General features: G+C 27.3%; 1 protein-coding gene across 1 annotated transcript; it reads left to right on the forward strand.

The window, feature by feature from the left end:
* The first annotated feature begins 8,655 nt into the window (after nucleotides 1-8,655).
* LOC135925836 (uncharacterized) lies at nucleotides 8,656-22,734 on the forward strand. The gene is made up of 4 exons (XM_065461356.1): nucleotides 8,656-8,720; nucleotides 15,008-15,154; nucleotides 20,217-20,465; nucleotides 21,445-22,734. Exons 2-4 carry the CDS (start codon nucleotides 15,058-15,060, stop codon nucleotides 21,681-21,683), a joined length of 585 nt encoding a protein of 194 aa, XP_065317428.1. The 5' UTR covers nucleotides 8,656-8,720; nucleotides 15,008-15,057; the 3' UTR covers nucleotides 21,684-22,734.
* Nucleotides 22,735-26,375: the final 3,641 nt, after the last annotated feature.

Genomic DNA, 26,375 nt, shown 5'->3' on the forward strand with positions numbered 1-26,375 from the left:
TCCCATCTTTATTTTTGATTACTTTCGGAGCTCCTATCCCTTGAGTTCTTTTCTCGCTGTTTGGCTAATCTGTATATTTTATTTTGCCCTTCTTTGGTATGTAGATCTTCATACATGTCATCGTATGCCATAGATTTGGCCCTAGCCACCGCCTTTGTAGCTAATCTCTTGGATTTTTTGTATCTTGACTTGTCATCTGCATTTTTGGATTTGTACCATATTTTATAAAGGGCTTTTTTCTCCTGTATAGTGGTTTGTACCTCTTGATTCCACCACCATAGTTCTTTGTGTGATTTGTTGCCTCCTCTTGTCAAGCCTAGCGTCGATTTTGCAGTGTCTATTAATCTGGATGAAAGGTCTGTCCAGATTTTTTCACTGACTTGTGAGCAATTTATTGTTTCAATGTTTGCATTGATTGCAAAGGCATCTGTCATTGTTTTTAATTTGCCCCATTTGATGCATGGTTCCAGTTTTATCTTATTTTGAGTGAATTTATTTGAGATTTGTAAATCCATGATTAGTAGCTTACGATTATGATATGCTATAAATAAATTGGTAAATTAACCCTCATACCTTTATTCTCTAATTATCCCATAATTAAAAATAGCAGAATAGACAAAAAAATAGAAGATTTTTAAAAAAGGCTAAAAAAATTTTTTATATGTGTTAATGAAACTATATCACTCTCCCTCTTATTGTAATATCAATTAATAACAGCATTTAGCTGGATAAAATAAATATATCATATTCATGAACGAAATGTGTGAAACCCTTAGAGATGACCAAAAATAATTTCTAATACAAAATTCTCTTTTTATTGTTTGCCAAAGTGTACACCATTAAATAGGTTCGAGAAAATTATAACTTAATCACTTATGGCTAATTTTATTAGCAATCATAAAAAGGAATGCTAATAAACATATCGCATTTTTAATCTATTCCCATGGTTTCATAAGCGATTACCTGATCATAGAAATTTACAAGAAAATTGCGGAACCGCTTGCCCCTTCCTTTTCCCTCATTACACCGCATTCACAGTTGGCGCTAATTCGCGGCGAAATACACAAAAGTTGGCTGTATTTTTGTATTTATTAGCCACGAATTATGTATACTTTGCCGCCATTTTAGGCTAAATGTTAATGCAGGATTCGATTATAAAGTTCAGGTAAATGTAAACTCTTTTACTAGTGGTTCACGAAGAAATGCCATTATAGCTTTCCCAACCAATAGCAATAAAGGAATCAATTCGCATGGAGACAATTATATATACAACCAAGAGATATGTCTAAATAAAAAAAAACGTTTGTTTTTATGTGATCCTAATCATGGCACAGGCATCCTATGATAAAAGATAGAATCTCTAAATCAGTGAAATGTTTCTCCAATTCCACCCATCTTCGTTTTAAAAAAATAAGAAAAAGTCACACCAAAAAATGTCCATCAAAAAAAGGAAAAGGTCATCTAACTTTGATTAACCCTGTATATTTATTAATATGGTCCGTTGATAAATATGTATAGTAGTCTATAAAATTATAAGTAGATAAGTCATAGGGATTAGCCATTGAATCAAGAGGAACTAATCTAAATTTTTTTCTTCTAAATCATCTAACACATGAAAATCACAAATACGATAGTAAAATATTCGAACAATTACTTTACCCTACCACTACCCTTTCCAATCATAAACTTAAATTATGAATCCTTAAATATAAATTACCTATATGTTATATATATTTTTGTACCTAGTATATATATATATATATATATATATATATATATAATATATATACTGTGTTCAAATCTACGAAGTTCAAAGTTATCAAGTTATCTATTAAAATCAATAATAGAAGGTAACATAATTTAATCCAAGATTTAGAGAATTTTAATACATTATAATTTATTAAATGTGCGAAGTCTGATTTAATATTGCTTTTTCAATAATAGAATATGTAGAATATTATTTGTCACTTCTAAACGAGGTGTACATATTAAAAACTTTGTGATGGCATATTTTCTTAATTATTAAAAAGGTATGAGTCTGTGTGTTAGTTTTATTTTAGCAGGTTGGAAGCTAAAGGTTTCTGCTTAGGACTCCGGTTACCTCCACTGCATAAATATATTATCCATAAACATATATAACTGATGCATAATTCTCGTCAACAACAAAATTGTCTATATTTCATAAGATAGGTATTCCAAACATGATGGAATGTATTTCCGGTAAAATTAGATTTTTAAATTTAAAAAATCGCACTCAAAAAATGATTTAAAGTTGAAAAAAATTGACGCCAACATATGTATATTCAAAAAGTATAGATAACCGTTAAAAATTGTTATTTTTAATAATTACTAGCTAAATTTCTATTTAGGAAGGCAGGGTTTAAGTTATAAAATTAATAGAAAAGAGTGAAAAAGTAGATTACAAAGAGGTATATCCATAAATAGAAGAAAATTATTAAAATTATTGAAATATAAATTATTATTTCGAGAAGTTGATATTGTTTCATTTTTTTGTTTTTTTTTTGCATTAAATAATTAATTGAGAGCGTTAAGCAATGTATTCCGCAATGTATTCCGCAATGTATTCCGATAGGTGTATAATATCCACCCTATAAAATTCAGACAATTTTATAAATGAAAATTTGAAGAAATTTTAATTTTACGATTAAAAAAATATGAAAAAATTATGAAAAAGATATTAATATAAATTAAGGTTTCTTCAAAGGTTGGGCATAAAATTGTCTCAAAATTATAAGGGTGGGTAATCCTACACATATTGAAATGCATTTTTGGCAAAACCAGAGTTTTAAATTTAATAAAAACGGGTTCGATTAGTGATTTAAAATGCGAATATCTACTATGCATGTCGGGAAAATCTACTTAAACTTTATCGCCTTATCAATAAAAAAAGGTAAATCTGTCATACAAAATTTTATCAGGTTAACACTTAAATCAGATTTAAATTAATATTGTTTAATTTAAATCAAATTAAGTTATTTATAAAAAGGGCTAAAAATTGATTAGATCAGATGCTTAATTAAAAAAAATTTATAAATATTTTCGAATTTGTATATACAGAACCAATGACATATAATAATACCTAGACTGACGATGCGACGTTGAATGCAAATCAGCTGAACCCGCCATTTTGGTAACACATATAGTAATTATTCTAATGTTAAAAACTACTATTAAATTGATAACTCGCTTCCTTATCATCTCTACGATCTGGTGATTCATTAATAAAGTTTGCGTCAGACATAGTACAAATTGGCCCCTTCGTTTAAAATTTTTTTAATAATGATATGGTAACCAATATGGCGTCCCCAGCTGTTTTTCATTGTTGTGCACTTTTAACGAATGCATCGTCTGTCTTCTAGGCACTATTATATTATGTCATTGATACAGACATACAATATATGTATATGTACTTTTTTAAATTTAATATTCGAATAATAAAATTTGTTATATTAAATCAGTTTTAAAATTATTATAATTTCAGGATCCCCATTTGTTTTTGTTTTTGCTTTTCACTATCCTCGAGAAAAATCTTCAATTTATACAATTTATTCAAATTTCTAAAAAATGTCTTTTTCAGAGTTGAATTTTGTTACAATTTTATGCTAATAAAAAAAATTTATGTGTCTTACTTTTTGAATTTAAAATAAAATGAAAGTTTTTAATTAATTCAAAATTTTACGAGTTGATTTTTTTTTTCAAAGAGATTATATTTTATAGCCTTTTAAACCCCCCCCCCCCTCCTGATAAATTATTCCCTGAATTACTATATAATTTTTTCATAATATTTTCTTTGAAATACCTAATCAATAAAAAATAAGCAATCAATTTTATTTATTCTTTTTATTAGTTATCAAATAAATGATCATTATATTATTCATACAAATAAATAGTATATATATAACTATTAAAAAATGATTTTTTATCATTTAATTGCGAGAAATATAGGCAGTCTTTTAAAAAATTTGTAAAAGAATCGACACTAAAAATGTTGGACAATAAACCTTGGGTTTTCTTCCATCAACGTCTAGAACCATGATATCTTGAATACAGCATATGTTTTATATTTATCTTTGCTGTTTTAGTGTGAGCTATGATGAGAAAAAATTTCACTTGAAAGAAAACAAAAGGTAAGTTAAACGGATCGTTTTGAGCCGACTTTTAAAAACGGCTAACCAAATATTTTAGCCAGAAAAATATTGTCTTAGCTTCGAGATTGCGATAATATATGTCTAGACCTCCTTTGTTCCTTCTGTAAACCAAATCTTTCAGGCTTGCGTAATATTATTGTGGATGAAATGATAAGTCAGCCGTTTTTTGAAAATCTACTCAAAATGAGCACTACGGATGAAAGGTTTACCATATTCTTAGAGTTCGTGTTTACATGGCATCTATTGATAAAAATCACTAACCAACTGGAAAAAACGATTAGCTATTTATGAAAAACTCGTTGAAAATACCTCTAATTTTTATTTTATACACCGAAAATTTTATAAGAACATTATTTTTCAACCAAGCCAACGGGTTCTATATCAATATATAACCACAATTTAGACCAATCATTCCCTAATAAAATTTTTCTTCGATTTCGAGCAAATTACTACCCGGAAATAATTTATTTTTTTCTATAGAAAAACTGTATATGATTTAGCCAGGGATGTGAACCCGAGACCGAGTTCATGAAATTTAAAATTGTTCGGATGGGCATTTTGAAACCACAGAACAAACAGAGACCGATTTAGGGACAACTCATTGAACCCGGGGTAAACTGGACCTGGGGCAGGTTCGGACCCTATTAGGAAAATTGGGTTCGATAAAGTTCCTGTTATCGAAATTTGCATTAAATGAAATTTAAAATTCTCGAACCTGGATTCGGACAGTCGATCATTTATCAATACTTGAAAGTTCTATTATATTGGTTATAGCCTAATCTATATTTTTATAACTACTATTAGCCAGGGAAGAACCCTATAATGCGATGTAAAATAAGGCGGCGTCCTGAGTGGCGCTTTCTAGTGATTCGTATTGTGCATTCCATATTGAACAAATATTCGAAAAATTAAAATTCAACTAGAGATCTGCAAAAGTAGGCCCTGCTCATACCCGGCCCGAGACGGGACCCCCTTTTTACAAAAATCAGGTTCGGCGGGTCGGGCCGGGTTGGGCCGGGTCGGGCCTAATACTTTTTAAAAAACTCGGGCCGGGTCGGGTCGGGCGGGACTCGGAATTTTTTTTAAATGTATCTAAATTTATCAATTTTATATGGAATTTTTTATGTAAAATAAAAATATTTGATTTTATTCATAGAAAATTAGATGCCATATAACATATGCCCTTTATTTTGAGTAATTATAAAAATTAATTTCTATATTTAAATAATTTCGGGCCGGGATGGGACGGTAAATTTAAAAAAAAATAGGGTTCGGGCCGGGCTTGAAAAATTAGACTCGATGCAGATAACTAATTCAAATTATCAACATTCACCATTACTAGGGCCCTAATTTGAGTCTCATTAATCGTTTAATCATGAATTGGTGTCATAGTAATATTATATTTGTCGAGTGAAAATGGAATTTGTTGCAAAATAAAAAGGATTTTCGCGAAATAAATTGGGCGGGTTATTTTGCTTTGTTATTTGCTATGCCATAATGTTTTTTTTTTAAACTTTGCTTGCATTGTACATAAATGCTTTCCGCGACGTAGAGAAAGCGTATATAATACTACTATTATGAATAGAACTATTTATTTTGTCACTATATATTTTTTTTGCATAGGTCATCCCGGCTTTTATAATATATGATGCATATTTTTTTATAATTATTGGAGATTATAAAGTAACGTGCGTTTTCGTTTGTAGCTATAGTGGTAATTTGACTACTTTTACAAGTTCTTATCGGTATTAATAGAATATGGATCTGAAACGTAGCCCTACCAATTTTTTTTTTTTAAATTAATCTTTGAGTTTTTAACACTAAACACCCTCCCTTCCATCTTAAAAAATTTTGTCTATGGCTTGCATTCATTCCCAGGTTTCTATAAATAAAAACTCTAAACCTAAAATTTTTGCGCTTTACTAGAGTCTAGAGATGCGCTAAAACTTGATATCGCTAACTGGTCTATTCTTATAGTATCTGTCAATATAGGATCGAATAATACTTACAAAGTTGTCGATACAATTGGACGATTACCAAAAAATTATCATTAATATAACAAATTCTTTCTTTCTTTCTTTCTTTCTTTCTTTCTTTCTTTCTTTCTTTCTTTCTTTCTTTCTTTCTTTCTTTCTTTCTTTCTTTCTTTCTTTCTTTCTTTCTTTCTTTCTTTCTCTTCTTTCCTTCTTTCCTTCTTTCCTTCCTTCCTTCCTTCCTTCTTTTCTTTCTTTCTTTTAATTATAATTTACTTTTCGAAAATTAATTAAAAAGAATTAATTAACTAAATAAATGATAGATAGATAGATAGATAGATAAAATAAATTAAAATAAAACGATAAATTATAACCCTTTATTTACCTATTTTTTTTAAAATAAATATCTTACATTATTATTTTTTTATCCGGTTGTCCGGGTCGCGTTTGGTATTCGGTAGTCGGTTTTTATTAGTGGTATAATGCAACATAATACTATTGTTCTAGATTTTAGAACTTTAAACCGTTCTGAAAAGTTCTTAAAGAATCTCATATAGTTTAGATATGTTTTAAAATTATACTTTATTTAGATACTTCACCCATTATAATAATATATTAAAATAGTATTTTTTTTAAAAAAAAAAATTTTTTTTAATTGTTTAAAAATTTTTTAAAAATAATTTTTTTTACTCTGGAAATAATCTTGAAAAAATAATATCTTAAATATATAATTTTTTCCTGGCATGCTTAAATAGTAAAGATTAGTTCTTATTTAAATTATTTATTTTTTTTAAACAAAATAATTTCGATTCTCATGGCTAAATCTTACTTAATTCCTTCATTATCTTTTACTATAAAAAATAAATTTTTTTCATTTTTTAAGAAGATAATTATATAAATTCTTAATTTTATTTTTTATCTCTCTAAGTAAAACAAACTATCTATATTGTATTTGAATCGTTTAAAGAGTTATATCCTTTATCTCGTTAACGTAGTGTGTAATCCTTAAGGAATTGAGTGGTCTACTAAAAGTTTTAATGAAATTTAATAGTTAAGAAAAATATTTTTTATTTTTACAGCAATAAATTTCAATTAAAAGCATCCTCGTTTTTTTATTTATGTTTTTATAAGTTCCTTTTGTGAAAAAGCAAAATTTTCTTCCTTAGTTTTCTTTAAATTAACACGTAGAATGTTTCAATTTTTATAAAACTGTAATATTACTTATAGTATTATATATATAAATTTGACAATACAAAATTATGCATTAGTATATCTAAGGAGAATGGGAGGATATGTCGTATTATATTTTTTAGTATAATTAAATTGTCCGCGCATACCAAAATCTAACGCTAATATATCTTATAGATTAACACTAGCTTATTATCAGGTCTTTTTTGCTATACATTGTTACAAATGACTAAAATATTGCTAAGGCTGTCGTATAAAATCATTCAGAATGACTTATTTATAGCAAAATAGTTAAAACACCCTGCCGTATAACCCTGGTCTTCCGCTACGTTGTGTCGTAATTATAATTATATATATATTTTCAATTTAAGGTTAATTTTAACCCGTGTTTTGTTCTTCTTATTCCTGTAAAAAATTTATCATAAAGAAAATAGATTAAAATTATTTTAGAGACCCATATATTATAATGGGTATCCTGTACAAAAAAAAACATGAATAATTTACCGAACTCTTTAAGTACTATAAAAGAATGCACTCTCAACCCATCCCTCTAAAAATATAACTCAATAATCCAAACAATCCTTTTTCTAATAATTAAATAAATATCAAACAATAAACATTACCAACTAGGACAATTTTACAAGTCCAATTTATTCGTACAAATATCCACTTATAACATTATATTTCATAAAAATATTAAATCTTCCAGAATCAATCCCGTCTTCATCCAATATAATGTCTTCTTCACTCCAAACCGCACACAAAGAAACTTTTTATTGTTCTTTACCAAAAAAAACCCATGTGATCATTTCGTTTTTCTCCCCTCCACCAGGAAACACTAATTCCCCTGTCAGAAAATAACTGACATTTTATATATTAAATTAAATTTATTTCTTCCTTTTTTTTTCAACAGCTACAACACGCCCACCCATCACAAGCCCAGCGTCCCTCTCTCTCTGGTAGTATTGTATCGAATCGTCCCTTTGAATTGTATCGGTACGCCTTGAAAACGTTCAGAGAATTTACATATAATACTGTAATGTAAACCAATGGTTTATGTGTGAAATGCAATTTCAACCACATGTAATCTTCCTTCTGTCATGTAAAAAAAACTACATTTTTTATAAATATCTCTTAAAATAGATATAAATATCCATTTTTAGGTATTAAAAATAATTGCGAAAATTTGCCGAACAAAGATTTTAAACAAAATTACGAGGAATATGTATAGAAATAAATTTAATATTTTATAGGGAGGAAAAATATATAATACTTAGAAAATACAATATTTTATATCTAGGAATTGCTCAGTATCCTAAGAAAAATATATCATTTCTACCTAACTCTGCCATCACAACTAGCACAAATTCACAGAAATGTAGAACGCAAAGTAACAAAAATTGAGAAAATATTATGGTATATATGTAAAGAATTTTTAATATACCTTCACAATATAAAATAATTTGAGTCTTTTTTCTTTTTATTAAAAAAAAACATGTTCATAATATAAATAGTAAAATGTGATGTGATATAAAATTATTACAAAGATAAAAAAAAATGTAATATGCACAATAAATTTACACAAAACAAAAAACAATTTACAAAAAAAAAACTTTCTCAATTATGCAACTAAATGATATTCCCACCTCAAGGCATACCCATCACCACAGGCTGACCTTATCTGTAAATATATTTTCCCTTCACATCATTGCATACCATAAAAATAATATAATAAATGCAAATAAAACTTTTTATAAAATTTTATAATTTAAAAAAATATATATATATTAAATATAAAGATTTCATAATTTAAAAACATATAAATCCATACCAAATTTATATATATAATGCAGACATTAAATCAAAATAACTATCCACATATAACATTATAGATATTATTCTGACTTCCTAATACCTCAATTCCTTTAATTTATCATTCATAATTAAATATATCATATGTGTAATTCACATTACACCATATTTCATAAAAATGGTTACTTACTTCAAAATAAACAACATTAATTCACCCTCAATAGATCCCTAAATAATATATCAAACTTAATTGAAACTGAATTACATATACAATACAGTAACAAATAATAACTATCCCACACATGTCCATCCCTTTAAAAGCCCAAAATGCATAATTATGTAAGAAATACTTTATTACAAAAATCCACTTCTATATATATTTTCATAAATTCCCAATATTTAAATATTTAGCAATCCTTTCTGTCCTGCAGGTCTTGAGGTCTTATCTTTCTATGACGGAATACCTATAACACCATTCAATGAGTATACTGTCAAAATTGGATGTGCAATATACATCTAACATATAATATAACAAATATTACTGGCTTAAATTCCTGATCTTATTTTCATATTCCTGTCTATCATTAGTCATTACATACTTTCTATCTTATGCTTTGTAAGCTAAACATTTAAAACAAAATTCTGAAATCCTTCAAACTCACCTCTTCCTTATAAAGTATAGTGGTTAATACCTGTATTATGTACCTAAACCCTTATGTTGTCGATCCTGGTTCGCGGTCAACAATATAGAAGAATGCCCCTTACTCTCAACCCTTCCCTCTAAAAATATAACTCAACAATCCAAACAATCCTTTTCTAATAATTAAATAAATATCAACAATAAACATTACCAACTAGGATAATTTTACAAGTCCAATTTATTCGTACAAATATCCACATATAACATTAAATTTCATAAAAATATTAAATCTTCCCGATCAATCACGTCTTCATCCAATATAATGTCTTCTTCACTCCAAACCGCACACAAAGAAACTTTGTTCTTTACCAAAAAAAACCCATGTGATCATTTCGTTTTTCTCCCCTCCACCAGGAAACACTAATTCCCCTGTCAGAAAATAACCGACATTTTATATATAATAAATAAATTTCTTTCAGCCTTTTTTTTTCAACAGCTAAAACAAGTACGAAGTTTCGTTTTTGCTAAACTGTAATTGTATCTGTACCTTTATATAATTTAAATTCCTTGGCATGAATAGAACCTAAAATTCTTTCCGGAATACAAACCGAACCTAAATATCAAGAGGTTCTTCTCTGAAGAATATGGTTGAAGAAATATGGTTGTTATTGTGTATGCTTCTTTTCGGAGCTTTGAAATGCTCTTCAAAATAAGAAATCTTCGAAGATTTTTAATCTCTCTTAATGATTTTTTAAAAAAGAAGATATTTTTCTATAAAATGTAGAATTTTTACCTTTAAAATTTAAATTTTTTTTTTTTGTAAAATATATTTTTTTATAAGTAAGTCTTCTGTTATTAGGAAAATTTAAGATAATTTTTTAAAAAATTTTTTTTTGATTCTTTAGCTAAAAATCTTCAAATTATCTTATCTTTTTTTCTTCTTCAAAACTCAAATTTTTTATAAAACTAATTTTTTTAAAAAAATATAAATAAATATAGGTAAGAAAATAAAAGAAAGAAAAAAAGGAATAATGAAAGAAAGAGTATTAGCAAAAAAATAATATTTATATATCTTTGGCTTAATATGATATATACTTTAATTCTTAAAAAATTTAAAATGATTGGTTTCTTTAATATTTCCGGGGAAATATTAAACCAACCAAATGGTCAAATTGCAGATGAGGTCCGGATGGTATGACGGCTCAAAGAATCATTTGTAAAAACTTCTAAGCCAAAAGTTTCTAAAGATATCGCACCTGAAAAAGGTGCATTGCAAGAATTCGGCAGATTATTTTTTTTCTTATGGATAAAAAAAAACTTTATAAACTGACTTGGTATTGTCATAAATATGTCTTATCCACTTTAATATTTTTAAATAACGTGTTTTTATATAATGTATACATATATATATGTATAGACAGATTAATTTCTATTTGAAAAGAATAAAATAAAATAAAATAGTTGGCAAACTTCATAATTTAATTTTAAAAAACATAATTTTTGACATATTTTATGACACAAAGACATAATTTATGACCATGTTTTGCCAATTAATTTTTTTTCCACGGGAACTCGCGAAAACTTGTGGGATCCTGTATTAGAAGAATATTCCTATTATATTTCTCAAACTTCTTTAATAAACTTTTAAAACAAGACTTTCAAAACAATGAATGATTTCCTAGTAATTCATTATGATTACGACAAAAAAAACAATAAATTGTTAATTTCAGACGAAGCTGGCTTTAAAGAATTTTCCATCATTTAAAAAAAAAATAAGTATATAAATTAAAAAAAATATTTTTAAAAATAAATTATATTAAAATATAAAAATATTTTTTTATTAATTTAAAAGCTCATAAAATTTCAAATAATCTTTTATTAAAAATTAAATTTTATTTTATTTTATAAAAATAAATTATTCCAAAATTATTATCTTTTGTCAGGTAAAAAAAAAAAAAGAAAGAATTTATCAAATTATATGATATATATATTTGTTCATTTTTATTTTCTAAATTGGAATTTTTCATCTGAGTAACGCCCACTTCATGTCGCTTCTTTATCGTAATCGAAAGGGCGATACATAGTTATGAAAGCGTTATCGTCGAAGAAAATTGGGAAAGGGGGATAGAGGGGCTTAGAGGGGTTTAGATTTCATTTTTCTTGCTTAGTAGTGGGTATGGGAGGAGTAAAGTTTTAGAGAGGGGAAACGAGGTTTGGGGGTGAAGATTATTGAGGTGGGTAAGGAATAACGTTCTGCATCGACTTGATAGGAAGGGTGCAACCTAACCTCCCAGGAAGTTAAGTTGAAGCCAATTATTTTTATCAGTCTTGAAAAGCCACCCTCGATTATTTCTTTTCAATATGCATTTTGTAAAAAAAAGAGCTGATTAATAAGAAAATTTGTTACATTTTAATTTGCAGCGTTTTTAGCGGCATCATTTTGTTGTCCTACCCCTTAAAATTTTTAAGTTTCCTTCTCAAGAGCTTATTTTAAGGTTGCCTAAAAATAGAACTGAAAATTGGTTAAAGCCATTTTTTTTGCCATATCTTACAATTATAATTACAAATATTCTTCTTTTTTTTCAATCAAACATTTAAAAGAAAAAATATGTTTAATGGTTTTCTCCCCTTACCAAAAATTAAAAGACTCTTTATTTTTTTTAATTTTCTCCAAAAATCAATTTTTAATATAATAATAATTCACATACTTTTTATGAATCACCGATTCCTGGAGAAAAAAACCCGGGTAAAAGTACTCGGGGCAAAAGGACACTAAGACAAGATAATCCAATTTTCGAATAAAAATTATAGACCTTAAAAAGTGGATTCTTTTTTAGCATCTAATTTTTTATTTTGCCCGATTTCTTTTTTGTCCGTGGGTATTTTTTTCTTCAGTGTCTTTTTTACGGCACTTTTCTCCTATATATCTTTTTCAGGGTCTTTACATCTAGGACATTTTTGTCAGTGGTTCATTATTTTATAACTCATATAATGAGATAAGATAACTAATTGTCGTTTTAATTTAGCCGGGCAGGGAAGAGAGGGTACAGTATATTCCTTTTTTTTGTTGAAAATTTATATGATTGCATCCAATACTAAATTCAAGCTAACTTTCTATCCAATATACAAATTCTTTTAAGGAAATAAATTAAGCCATTTTAATTTATCTGGAAGGTTGGAACTGACCAATCCACAAGTACCTCTCCCTAATTATGCTCCAATGAAAAGAAGTTTTATGGCAAAAATTTTTTGCCACATAAGTTCTTTATCCCGGTTTATTTGAGAAGTATTGTAGTCCACATTTGTTAAATTAAACTTTCGTAATTAGCGTTGCTAAACGGCTCAAATTGAGCAGTTCATACTCAATATTTTTATCAGAAAGGTATTGTCTAAAGCTTGAATTAACCAGAGTTGTTAAAAGATACTTTTTAAATGGATCTAGGTACAGATACAACGTATAAAATAATATCTAGATACAGATTATTTAATCAAAAATCTATCTAGATACAGATACAGATACCACATTTTTTTATCTAGATCCTTTAACAACTCTGGAATTAACGATAATAGATGTCCAAAACCCTTTATGCCGAGCAAAAAAATCTTCAGCCTTGCGAAATAATTTTTCCGGATAAAATATTGAGTCAGCCGTCTTTTTTAAAAAAAAAATCGGCTATAATCGAGCCGTTTAACGCTATTTATTCATAATTATTATTTAACATTATAAGATTATCTTTCTAGGAATAATTTTTTTCTCTCTCTCTCTAGGAATGACTTGGCCAATTATTCCTGAAGAAAGAATGAAAGAAAGAATAATTAGTCATTTATTTCGATTGAAAGGGGTAGTTAGTTGATGATTAAATAATTGGAAGATAAAAAAAGAGGAAAAAATTAATAGATTTACAAAATGTTTAACAAAAACACAAAATTCATCTAATTTTGCTAATAAATAAAAATTTCTATATTTTTTTAATTTTTGTAAAATAAAATTATTTAACTTGTAAAAATTAGAATTATAAATTAGCCGTGTCAATATGTGTTTTTCCCGGCAATGTGTAACTTTTTTAAAAAAGATTTAAATCACTTTTTTGAGCGCGTTTTTTAAAATTTGTCAAAATCTGATTTTACCGGAAATATGTGCCAACATGTTTGGAATACCTACAGATAATTTTTCCATGAACTTTTAAAATTACTATAAAATTTATATTAAATTTTCCATATGATTCAAAGGTTAAAACAGCAAAATTGTCTACAATTCATAAGATAGGTATTCCAAATGTGATGGAATACATATATTTCCAGTAAAAAAAAGCTCAAAAAATGATTTAAAGTGGTAAAAATAACACATTGCCGGAAAAAAAAAATTGTCGCTAACATATATATATATATATATATATGTTTATTTTAAAAATTTTTTGCAAGACAAATGATTTTAAACTCGTCAACACTATAAATACAATAATTATATACCTCTTAAGATTATTAAAATTTCACTGTCAATATTGACGAATCATCAATTTATTTATTTTTTTTAAATCAGATTAATATAATGGGTTGGTTTTCAACGATTTTTTGAAAAATACAAATTTTTAAAATTTATAGTATTAATTATTATTATAATAAAATGTAGCCTTACTCCTATATTATTAAACTTGTTGGCATACGCCGAAAAGATTTGATTAATATTATAATATAATTAATATGTCATAACCACTAAAAAACCCTATTTCAAGGATTTTATTTTTTTTCAAGACTAGCTAATGACTTTAAATTTATAGAATTCTCATATTTTGAATTCCACCTTTGAGGACGTTTTCTATTCATGGAATTAATCCAAAATCAATAATATTCTACCTGGTTTTACAAAACCTGAATATTTTATAAAAAAAAGTAATTTTAAATATATCGATTTTAAAACATTTAAATTTTCTCTCTATTATTTTTTCGCATCTCAATGTTAATTAATTGTCGCTAAGCGAAAATCAAATCCCATTAATAATTAGTATTTTTTTTATTTTCAAATAAAAAAAAATTAATATCATTATTTTTATTTTAAATATTATTATATTAAATAACATTATAATATAAATTTACAAAATAACGTGAAATAATTTTTTATTTTGTATTCCTTTCTTTTTATTTATCAAATTTTTTTTAAACAAAAATATTATTTAAAAAAAAAATTATTTTAAAAGCTTTAAAATTGGATTTTTTTAATAATAAAGCAAAATTTCGAATAGCATTTCGAGATCAAAGAGAATCTAACTCCGTAGCCATGCTAACATTCGGCATCACTTTCCTGTATCTTCTTTCAATCGGTGTCAGTTCTTACAGACTCAGAGATCCCAATGTAGCTGCCATCCAATCTAAAGGTATTTCTATTTATATATCAAATAAATATATTTATAATAAATCGATTTTTTATTTCGGCATATTTTATTATTCAAAATTAATTTTAAATTAATTTTTTTTTGGGGGGGAGAGGGAGAGGCAATGTGGGTAAGTGGCTAGCTATTGAGCCAATTATTATAATGTTATAGAACTATTATAGTTCAAGCTAGTGTTGTTAAAAAGCCGGATTTGGGTCCATTTTTCAAAACGGCTAGATTAAAATTTTAGCTAAAATAATGGCAAATAGATGTCCAAGAATTTCTGGCCAGCTATGTGCAAAATCTTTAGGCTTACATAATGTTAATTTGGTTATAATCTTAAATAGGGCCGCGAATCGACCCGAGTCGAGCTTTTTTAACAACACTAAGTTCAACATTGCCCTATTTATTTTGTTGCAAAAATTAAATCCGATGCCTTAGGAGAATCGAGGTTGGTCAAGAAATTTGTTGAAAATATGTATTCTTCTCTTCTCTTCTCTTCTCTTCTCTTCTCTTCTCTCTCTCTTCTCTTCTCTTCTCTCTCTTCTCTTCTTCTTCTCTTCTCTTCTCTCTTCTCTTCTCTTCTTCTTCTCTTCTCTTCTCTTCTCTTCTCTTCTCTTCTCTTCTTCTCTTCTCTCTCTTCTCTTCTCTTCTATTCTCTTCTCTTCAAATAGGTGATTGAATTTCAATTACAAATTTGATATGTCATTAGGAAAGTCTGCCACCCTGTTCCAATTTTTTCTTTTTTTTTGGGGGGGGGGGCCTGATTTTTAAAATCCCGGAAGATATACCATTGATAAATAATGATCCATATTGAATGAGGGTTTAGGTTTCATAATTTTCTTATTTTATATTTTAGCATTGCGGATATTCAATGTGCATATTAGAGACCTTGCAAAAGTAGAACCGGGTAGGGCCTATTTTTTTAAAAAATTCAGGCTGGGTCGGGTCGGGCCTTGGAAATATTTAATATACATCTTAAATTTATTAATTTTATTTTGAATTTTTTATTGTAAAATGAAAATATTTAATTTTATTTGGCGATTTTTTTAAAAAAAAGAAAAAAGTCTAACTCGATATTTTAGCCCAGAAAATAAATATTGCTTTAAGTCTGAGAGATTTCGTTGATAGATGTCTCAGAACCTTTGTGCCATCTTTGAGCAAAAATCTTCAAGCTCGCGTTATATTTTTTTTCTGGATAAAATATTGAGTTAGTTTAAGGCTTAAATCGAGCCGTTTAACAACACTAGATAATATAAGTTACTTGGAAACGATTAAAACTGCTGATCGATCTCTTAAATTATTTTTGATCTACAAAAAATTTTTTTTATTAAAGTTAAATTATGATAGAAAGTCTTCTTATGTTTAGTCCATTAAATATTTATTATATTTTTTTTAAAAAATATAAAACCGTTTTGTAGCATCTTCTTTTACACTTATGGTAGAACAATTTAACTCCGGCTATTGACTCGGTAAATTATAACGGTTTATTTCGGGTTAGCGATTAAGCTTTATTTCGAGGCCCTAGGAATTGGTTCAAAATTACTCTCCAGAAAAAAAATTAAAGACGAGCTAATTAAAGATCATCAGATTATAAACATGTGTTAAGCCGGCATTCCCGGTTAACACGATTTCGCGACAAAGAAATATGCTGATTTTTGTATATTTTCTTAGCCGCCGAATATCGCTATAACTGTGAAATGTAGGGTTAAACTGCGGATGTGTTATTTTTTTTATAGCGTGCTTTTTACAAATTTAAAAAAATATGATGTTAATTTGAAATGTGTTCCCAGCATGTTTAGAATACACCTATCTTATTAATTGCAAGCTATTTTGCTGTTAAACTTTTGAAAAATTTATATTTTTAGAAAAAATCTACGAAAAAACTAAATGTAATTTATATTAAGTTTTAATAAATTTCATGGCAAAATTGTCCAAAATTTATAGGGTGGTAGGTATTCCAAACCTGATGGAATACATGCAAAGTTGAAAAAAATTAGGTTAATGATAGTCACTACTTTGCTAAATACAGACCAAAATTTATTAAAATATGATAAGACCCTTATTATTGAACGTATATTATAACGGAATCACGTGATCGAGTCCAACCTCCTATATATCATCCCTCCTCAAGGACGGAACCATAAAGTTAGATTAAGAAGAAAAAAAAGCACGATCATTGCTGGGATTCGAACCCATAACCATCGGATTGGTAAGCCACGCTCTTGCCGATTAGGCCCACAGAGGCTTTTCCAAAAATTACTATTTTTCAAATATATATTTATAAATAAATTTGGTAGTGGCCTATCCAAATTAAGGTAATACCATAATATCTTAAGGTAGCGACTAGTGACTATCATTAACCAAAAAATTACACATTGCCGCCAACATATTTACTTACTAATTACTATATCACCCACCTCCTCCTTTTTTTCCCCCTAAACTGGAAATACATTAAATTATAAAATGAAAGTTATATTTTTGTGTAAATCTAGTGTTGTTAAACGGCTCGATTTGAGCCGATTTTTATAAACGGCTAACTCAATATTTAGCCAGAAAAACATTAGGCAAGCCTGGAGTAAGTTTAATAAGGATCATCATATTGCCATCTTGTTGCCTTGTCCTCCAGAAGGCTTGATTGTGAGATATTAAATATCCTAAACATCTTATTATTATTCTAACGATATAACGGTTATTATCGACACATTCCTTTTGGGGTATTATAAATTGTAATATGGAATTTTTATTGGTCATAGATGGCACAAAGGTTATATCTATTAGCAAAATCTCGAAGCCCGCGCTATATGTTTCTGGCTAAAATATTGAGTTAGCCGTTTTTAAAAAAATCGACTCAGATTTAATTGGTTCTTGTTAAATTTTTTTTTTAATTTAAAAAATTTATTATCTTTGCCAATATGAGGTGAAAATAATTCGGTTTATTTCTGTAATAAACCTAATTAATTTTAAATCATTAAAATTTAATTATTTATCATCGCTTGAAAAACTTAATTTATGTGCGAAAAATTTAATGAATTATTTATTACAATTTAATTACCCCTGTTTTAAATTTTTTTTAAACTGGAAAATTAATAAATTATATACGAAAAAAAAGTCCTTGTTTAATTGGATTAAATTTTAATTTTTTTTTTAAAAATTTGCCTGCAATATGAAACAATTTTTTGGATTAAATTAAATATTCAACCAGTGTGGTGGCATCTGGTGGTAATATAATATTTATTTTATAAAAACAAAATTATGACTAATTATTACACTTTTAAGCATATACTAAAATAAATTTATCAATTTTTTTTTTTATATATTATAATATTAAAATCAGGAAATGACAATTTAAAAAATTAAAATTCGTTAGAAAAAATATTTGTTATAAACATATGCATATTTTTATGGCTAAGTCTAGTAGTAGTGTTCGATGATAAGTATTTTAACCAAAAATAATATTTTGTAAGCCCCGAGATTAGGCAAATATAATGTTTCCAAACCTTTCTGTCCACCTATGGAAGCAAAATTTCCAGGCTTACGTAATATTATTTTGGCTAAAATCGTAATTGGCCCGTTTAACGACACTACTAGGCCTGTTTGAAAATACATGATACATTCGATTGTATCGAATAATTTTACTATTCATATTTATTCCAATCAAATAAGTTATACTAATTATTAAAGAATCAATCTTAAAAAAAAATCTACCCTTGACTCAAATAATGTAGAGTTCTATTTTTTATTAATTAAATCCTCAAAAAGGCGGTGTGGGGGAAGGGGGGGGGGTGTTGTTTGACTTGATCTGGTTAAATTAATAACACTCTTCCACAAATTAATCAAATGTTGTAATAAGCTCTTTAAAAAAAAATTCTTATATTTTTTTAAAAAAATTTGACCAATAAAATGCACCGAATTGTATTGTGTCGCGTTCTGGGATATTATTGGATCCCAAAAAGAATTCGGAATCTCTCAATTTTCATTTGATGAAAATGATTTTTTTTAAAAAAAACCTGATTTGTCAGGAAATTTATTTATTCTTTTCAGCACTCTTAATTTTCAGAAATTTTTCCGTGAAACTAGTGGAACTTTCGTTCTTTTTGTACATTTTTAGACCACTCAAAAATTATTTGTAATTATATATATATATAGAAAGAAAGAAAGAAAGAAAGAAAGAAAGAAAGAAAGAAAGAAAAAAGAAAGAATATATATATATGTGTGTTATATTGAGTTTCGTAATCTCCATGGGGTAATTTGTCGGAATCTTTTAAAAATTATCCGAAACAATTCGTCAGGTTGGTTGTTTTACCATATGATAGAATACAGTTTACCTTCTTTCTCTTCATGGTTTCAAAAAAAAATAAATAATAAACAAAATTTAAAACGCTACCGCTGAGTTGAATAATATAAAAGGGTCTCATAGAATATTTATTTGAAATTTTTGGAAAACAGCATAATATGTATACACATAGGTTTGTTTTTTCCCGGCAATGTGTTATTTTTACAACTTTTTTTTAATTTAAAAATCTGATTTCCCCGGAAATGTATTCCCACATGTTTACAATACCAATCTTATAAATTTCAGAAAATTTTACACCTGACTTTAGAGTCGTTTATAATTTATTTTGAAAAAAATCTAGGGAAAACGAATATAAATTAGCGTAAGTTAAAAAGTTCATGACAAAATAATTCTTAAACTCACAGGGTAGGTATTCCAAAGAGGATGGAATACATATCCGGTTAAAATCAGATTTTTAATTTTTAAAAAACGCGCTCATAAAAATGATTTAAAATTTCAAAAAATAACACATTTCCGGAAAAACGATAACATATATATTTTTTTATAAATTGATCAGATACGAAAAAAAATTTACAGCGACTTCTTTATTTGAAAGTTTTCGTGTATTGGACATTGCCCTTTTAAAAAAAAAATTGGATTGCCGGAATTCGATACTTGGAAAAGGGAATATCGGAAAATTTAAAATTTTGAACACACATTTTCCAATAGAAACCATCCAATTTCATCCTTTAAATCTTTTTTATAAATATATTTTTTTTTAAAAAAAAGGTAACAAAATTTCGGGAAACATGGAAAAACGAGGATCTTCGGAACAGGGATATTCCAACGAATCCCGGTCAGAAACGGGTAAGATCAATCACCAAAATTGGCATAAATCGAAAAGGCAAGTTGACACACTTGGCGGTTCTTTGATTCCATCCGGTCGAAGATCAAAAAGACAGGTCGAAACCCTCGGGGGTTCATTGATTCCATCCGGGGCCAAACGGATTTGGTGCGATAACAACGGATGCTATTTCAGTCAGTTCCTTTATATATATATACTTTCTTTCTTTCTTTCTTTCTTTCTTTCTTTCTTTCTCTTTCTTTCTTTCTTTCTTTCTTTCTTTCTTTCTTTCTTTCTTTCTTTCTTTCTTTCTTTCTTTCTTTCTTTCTTTCTTATATATATATTAACGAATATTCTCGATTCAATAATTCGCATCACAATAATTTTAAAAATTTAAGCTGTTTTTTTGCAATCAAAATTTTTTCTTTCTTTGCTTTCGCAAAACGATTAGCGGATAAAATTATAAATGTTTTACTTTAAATTTGATTCGTGACTTAATTATCCCATTAAGTGTGTTAATTTTTATTTTTGCGTTCTCTAAAAACTTAATATATTTATATCTTTTTTAATGCCTGAACAACTCCATTTTGTCAATGAAAACTGTCATTAAGAGCTTTAAAATATTTACTTTTATAATCCATGTTTAAATTATAACAAGTTTCTAAGTAGTATTCGCTATTTGAATATTTAAAATTGGGTATATTCGAAGTATATTAAAATCGAATAATATCAATATTCACGAATATTAATCGGTTCGAATAATATTATTTGATATTAGGGAAAATTATTTGGTTCGAATAATAATTCGAGAAAATTATTCGGTTCGAATAATAATACTTGTTATTCGATAAAATTATTCGTTTCGAATAATAATATTTGATATTCGAGAGAATTATTCGAATATATGAAAGAATTTTTTTAAAGTTCTAGAAACGTAACTCGTCAGGGCCCTGTAAAATTCAAGTGCGTTTTTTTTCGGTTGACTCCCTGTCTCCAATTTTGCTCATTAAATTTTCGAATCGGTAATTTAGGCCAAGCGCTTGTCTGTCTTATTTGTGTAAAATTTATTTAGATTATTTAGTGTATTTGAAGGAGTGGCCTATTACTACTATAATAAGATTTAAGGGAATCTTTGTAAATCAAATAAATGTATAAATTATATTGTTTAACCAGATTACGAGGACTTACGCAATGATGGAATTAGGATGGAAGAAAAGGAGCCAGTAAATAAGTTGCCTGCTTTAACAAGAATTTTGGACAACGATAAAGTTAGGAAGTACATGTTTTTCCCTTCTAAAAAAAGAAACATGGATAGGATAGAACAGCCTTCCAGAATGGAATTTCATCCTTTGATCTCTAGAACTCCGATCAGAAAATTGGAAGAGGATTACGAGGAAACTCAAATAAAATAATTCAGTAATACATGCCTCATCATAAGATCATATTTTTTATAAATCCATAAAAAAAATAATAAAACGATGGAATTTTCCATATTAAATTATTATACATTTCTCTTTTTTTTTGCTGGGCTTTGACGAATGGCAAAACTTGAGATTTTTTTTTTGTACAATGGCATAATCATTTTTTAACAAAAAAATTCTAATTTATATAACAAACCGTGTGTTCTTTAAATCACATTTTATTTATTTTTCTTCTTCTGTTCCTACTTCTGCTACTTGTAATATATGGATTATAAAATCTTAAAGTTAAAATGAGATTTTTTATATATATATAATATAAATTTAAGTATACTTTTGATTTTTTTATTGAAAAACTAAACCTACGTACTAGATTTGGCACTATTATACACTTTTATTTTATATTTTTATTCCCCACCCCTCACCTTTCTTTAGCTTTTAATAGACGTTTTTACATTCCACGCTAATGTGCCACCATATTCACACCCTCTCCTCTCCACCTCCCGATTCCCGCGTTAATATAACGATATAGTAAAGTGAAATATCTCATAATATTTTGTTCATTTCGTTAGTTACAAGCATTCCAATATAAGGCTTTAAACATAATCATTCCAGGAATAGCTGTTTCTAATAAATGTTTAAAAAATTTATTTATATTTATTTATTTATTTAAATAGTGCAATAAAATATTTTACCAAAGAAAAATTAATATAATAATAAACATCACATTTATATAGCTAAAAATCTTTTATATATAAAGTGTTAATTTATCTTTTTTCATCAATATAGAATCAAATAAATTCTTGTTTCACATTATTTTTAATATGTAGTAATGTACGCATCATTATGTTGTTACTTAATAAAAACTCAATATTTGATGATTGTTACCAAGAAAAATATTATTGTATGTGTATTCTTATAATATTAACTATTTTTTTATAATTCTTTAAGGCCAAACCTTAATATGCTCGTATTTGTCATCATCATCATAGTATAATATATATACATACATTAAACAAGTTTTTTTTTATAAAGTATTTTGTAACTTATTCGAAACATAATGTCATAATATATTTAATTAATACAAAATATCATGGTAAATTTTATTTTTTGATTGTCCTTCGAAAATAGTCACAAAATCTTTTACCAAGTTATTAAGTGTGAAAATTATTCCATGTTGTAGGTTAATAACGAATGAAAGAAGGTTTAATATGACTATTTTCCATATCCATTTTTTTTGTAACATAATTCTATGCTTGTCATAAAAACTATAAATTCTTAAATAACTACCTATGGCATATGCAGAGGTATCACTAGAATTTTAAATTTAACCGGGATTAATTATTAGGGTAAAATATTAAAGACTCGAGATATATCCCCTCCTTACTGCAGCCATCGAATATATGCTCAAGTTTAAGATCTAAATCATTATTTCAGTGTTTATTCTATATAATTAATCTGTTCCGTCAAAAAATAAACCTACGAATTGAGTGTCTACAGATATTTAACCGTTAATTTAAAATTTTTAGATCGTGGAGGAAAGGAAGTAGTTAAAATTGTTCCTAAGCTTCAGAAATAATAAAAATTTCTGAACTATAGGGTATTATATCAGACTTAGTAAAATATATATTAAAGGTACGAATATATACTTGTCAACAGTTCTTTTATAAGAAAATTTTACTAAAAAATATTTTAGTAATGTTACGTCACCACTTCTATTCATCACAGTGCAAAGTTCAAGGAGATGAATTGCACACTTTTAGTCCATGAGATTCTAGGATAGTATATTATATGTATATGGCATTCTTTTACAAACGTAGTAAGGAAGAAATGTGCTTTCAAAAATTTGGTTAACCTTATAAAATTCAGATTCATATATCAAATTGTTGAAATTAAACCTCAATTCATATTCAAAATATAATGACAAATATCTATTAACTTAATTTTAAAAAAAAAGAACAAATAATATTTAATGGTCGTAAAATCATGAGATTCAAAACGGGAAATAAAATACCTAATGTCATTCATAACCAAATATGAAGGTCCAGTCTAAGGCTTGACGATAGTAGTTATAATGATTTTAACTCTGCTTCTGGTTTGGTGACTGTCAAAATGATTGATAATTTAATAAGTACTAATCAGAACCATGTTGGTACAATCTAGATGTTCAGTACGCCTATAATTATCTTTATAGCATGATACCTCAACTATCTACAGAATCAGGTTGAAGAAACTATTAATTTTACTCAGTATCACTATGGCAAGAACTTAGAACTTATCCAAAGGGGGATCAAGAAAGTTACTATACGCCCTAAACCCTCATTAATCTGGCATATGAAAAATTATGGTTAGACATTTTTATTTTCCCGTGGTTATTTTCTATTTGTTTTTCAGAATACCTTGATATCAACTACTGGCTAAACAATTGGAAGCTCTAATTTTAAAATCTGTGCCAATGTTTTGTGTCTTAATTTATATAGTAACCAGTACAAAGAAACTAATTATAGGCAACAAAATTTTTGACTTTACGATTTAAAGTTAGACTGAAAGGATTTAATCTGAAATTTTTTATCAATGTTTAACGTTTAATTGTATATCGATTTGATGCTTTTGGTAGAGAGTATATAAGAAATAATAATTATTATAGTAAAATACAAAAATAAGTGCTATAATTGGGATCATGCTAGAATAAAAAAAAATATCAAAAAACGAAATTTATGGTTTTCTATTGCACTAATATTTCGAGCTTGAGAATCACAAAGAAGTAACTGAGTTACTATGACGTCAAAATGTAAGGGTAAATTGAACCAAATTTTTGGTGGACACTAATTCCGAATCTTATACCAACCAGTAATTAATGCTTAGCTTAATTAGTACATTTTATTGCTTTATTCTGTTTAATAGATGTTTCATAAGAGAAAAAAAAAGTTTTTTCTAAAATATGAAAAACATTGTCAAAACTAGAATCTTGCCAGAACAGAGTATAGAAGTTCTAAATATCTGGTTTGAGTAAAATAGTTGGTGCCTTAATTGTTAATGCTTTAATCAAATTTTGATAGCCATAAGAAAAGTGATCTAATTACAAAGCCAAAATATAAACCATGATATAATGTATTAGCGTCAAGTCAGCCCAAACTTTTGGAATCAATTAACTTTGAAACGTATGTCAATAATTAATAACTTATTTAGTTATAAACTGCTTTAACCCTTTTGTGGATAGTTTATGAGCAATAATTTGTTTTTAGGGCCTTATTCGGCACTTCACTTCGAAATAGAAAAGGTCAAATGTCACTTGCATGGCGGTATCCAAGTTATAACTTCCTTAGAAAGCGTTAGTTTTCAATAATGAAATAATTTTATTTTTTAAGATAAATTTAAGATTTTTTTTTAGGGATAGAAAAGAAGAAATTCGAAATTTCCGAAAGAAGGAGTTTAATCAATTTAAATATTTTTTAAAAAAAATAAAAAAATAAAAAAATTACTAAGAATACATTTTATACCTATCATTATTTTCCATGATGGGAAATATTGTAAAAAAAAAAGCCTTTAAATATATGATATGCACGCTAGATATCTGTAAAAGTAGGTCCGGCCCGTTTATGAAAATTCGGGCCGGGTCAGGTCTGGCCTTAGAAATTTTTTAAAATTTATATAAATTTATCAATTTTATGTTGAATTTTTTTATGTAAAATAAAAAAAATATGTGATTTGATTTGAGAAAGTAGACGCCAAATAACGTATATCGTTTATTTTGAGTTATTTATAAAAAAATTAATTTATATATTTAAATACACCAGCAAATTTTTTTTAAAAAAATTTCGGGCCTGGCCGGCTTGAAAGATTAGGCCCTATGCAGATCACTAACGTATCACCTCATCCTACAGTAAGGTTGGGAGGCAATGAGGTATGCTATTCCGTTTCGTAATATATTTGACTATCGAGGGAACTATTAATACACTTGAAAGATTAACGGGATATACAAACAAATATTATATTATTTATCCTCCCAATATATTTTTTTATGATGTTTGAATTCCCTTTCGCGATTAAAACAACTTTTATTCTGCAAATATGCAAAAAAAAAAATATATAGAATTTAATAGATTTCTGAATAATTCTCACAGGCTTAGCCAAGATTTTGCTAAGTATTTTCCCCAAAAATTTTTGCTGGAGAGATCATTGGCATATTTATCGCAGGTTCTTGGACCTGTCTTAATAAGGAATTTTATTTTTTTAAAACAAAATATGCAAATTACCATTTTTAAAATAATAATTATTCATGTTTTTCGGGAACTTATAGTTAGTGTTGTTTAAACGGCTCGATTTTAAGCAGATTTTTAAAAACGGTTAACTCAATATTTTAGTTAGAAAATATCGACTATAAGCTTCGAAATTTTGCGAATATGTCCAAACCTTTGTGCCATCTATGATCAAAATCTTCAGGCTTGGGTAATATTATTCTGGATAAAACAACCTGAGAGAGGTTGAGGTCCAGGGACGATACTCCTTATCATTCTATCCTTTTTTTAGTAAAACTTCCTATTTAAATTTTTCATCTTTGATTTACCAAGGGCCCACGTAGAAGCGTCGACATCAGGATTCATACTATTAGCGGGGTCCGAAAAAGGTCTGAACTTGCTAAATGAGTTGCAATATATTTAGAGAGTCTAAGGAATTTCCTTAGAG

The sequence above is a fragment of the Gordionus sp. m RMFG-2023 genome, chromosome 3 (assembly GCF_954871325.1).
Source record: "Gordionus sp. m RMFG-2023 chromosome 3, tfGorSpeb1-WG-v2, whole genome shotgun sequence".
Lineage (NCBI taxonomy): Eukaryota > Metazoa > Nematomorpha > Gordioida > Chordodea > Parachordodidae > Gordionus > Gordionus sp. m RMFG-2023.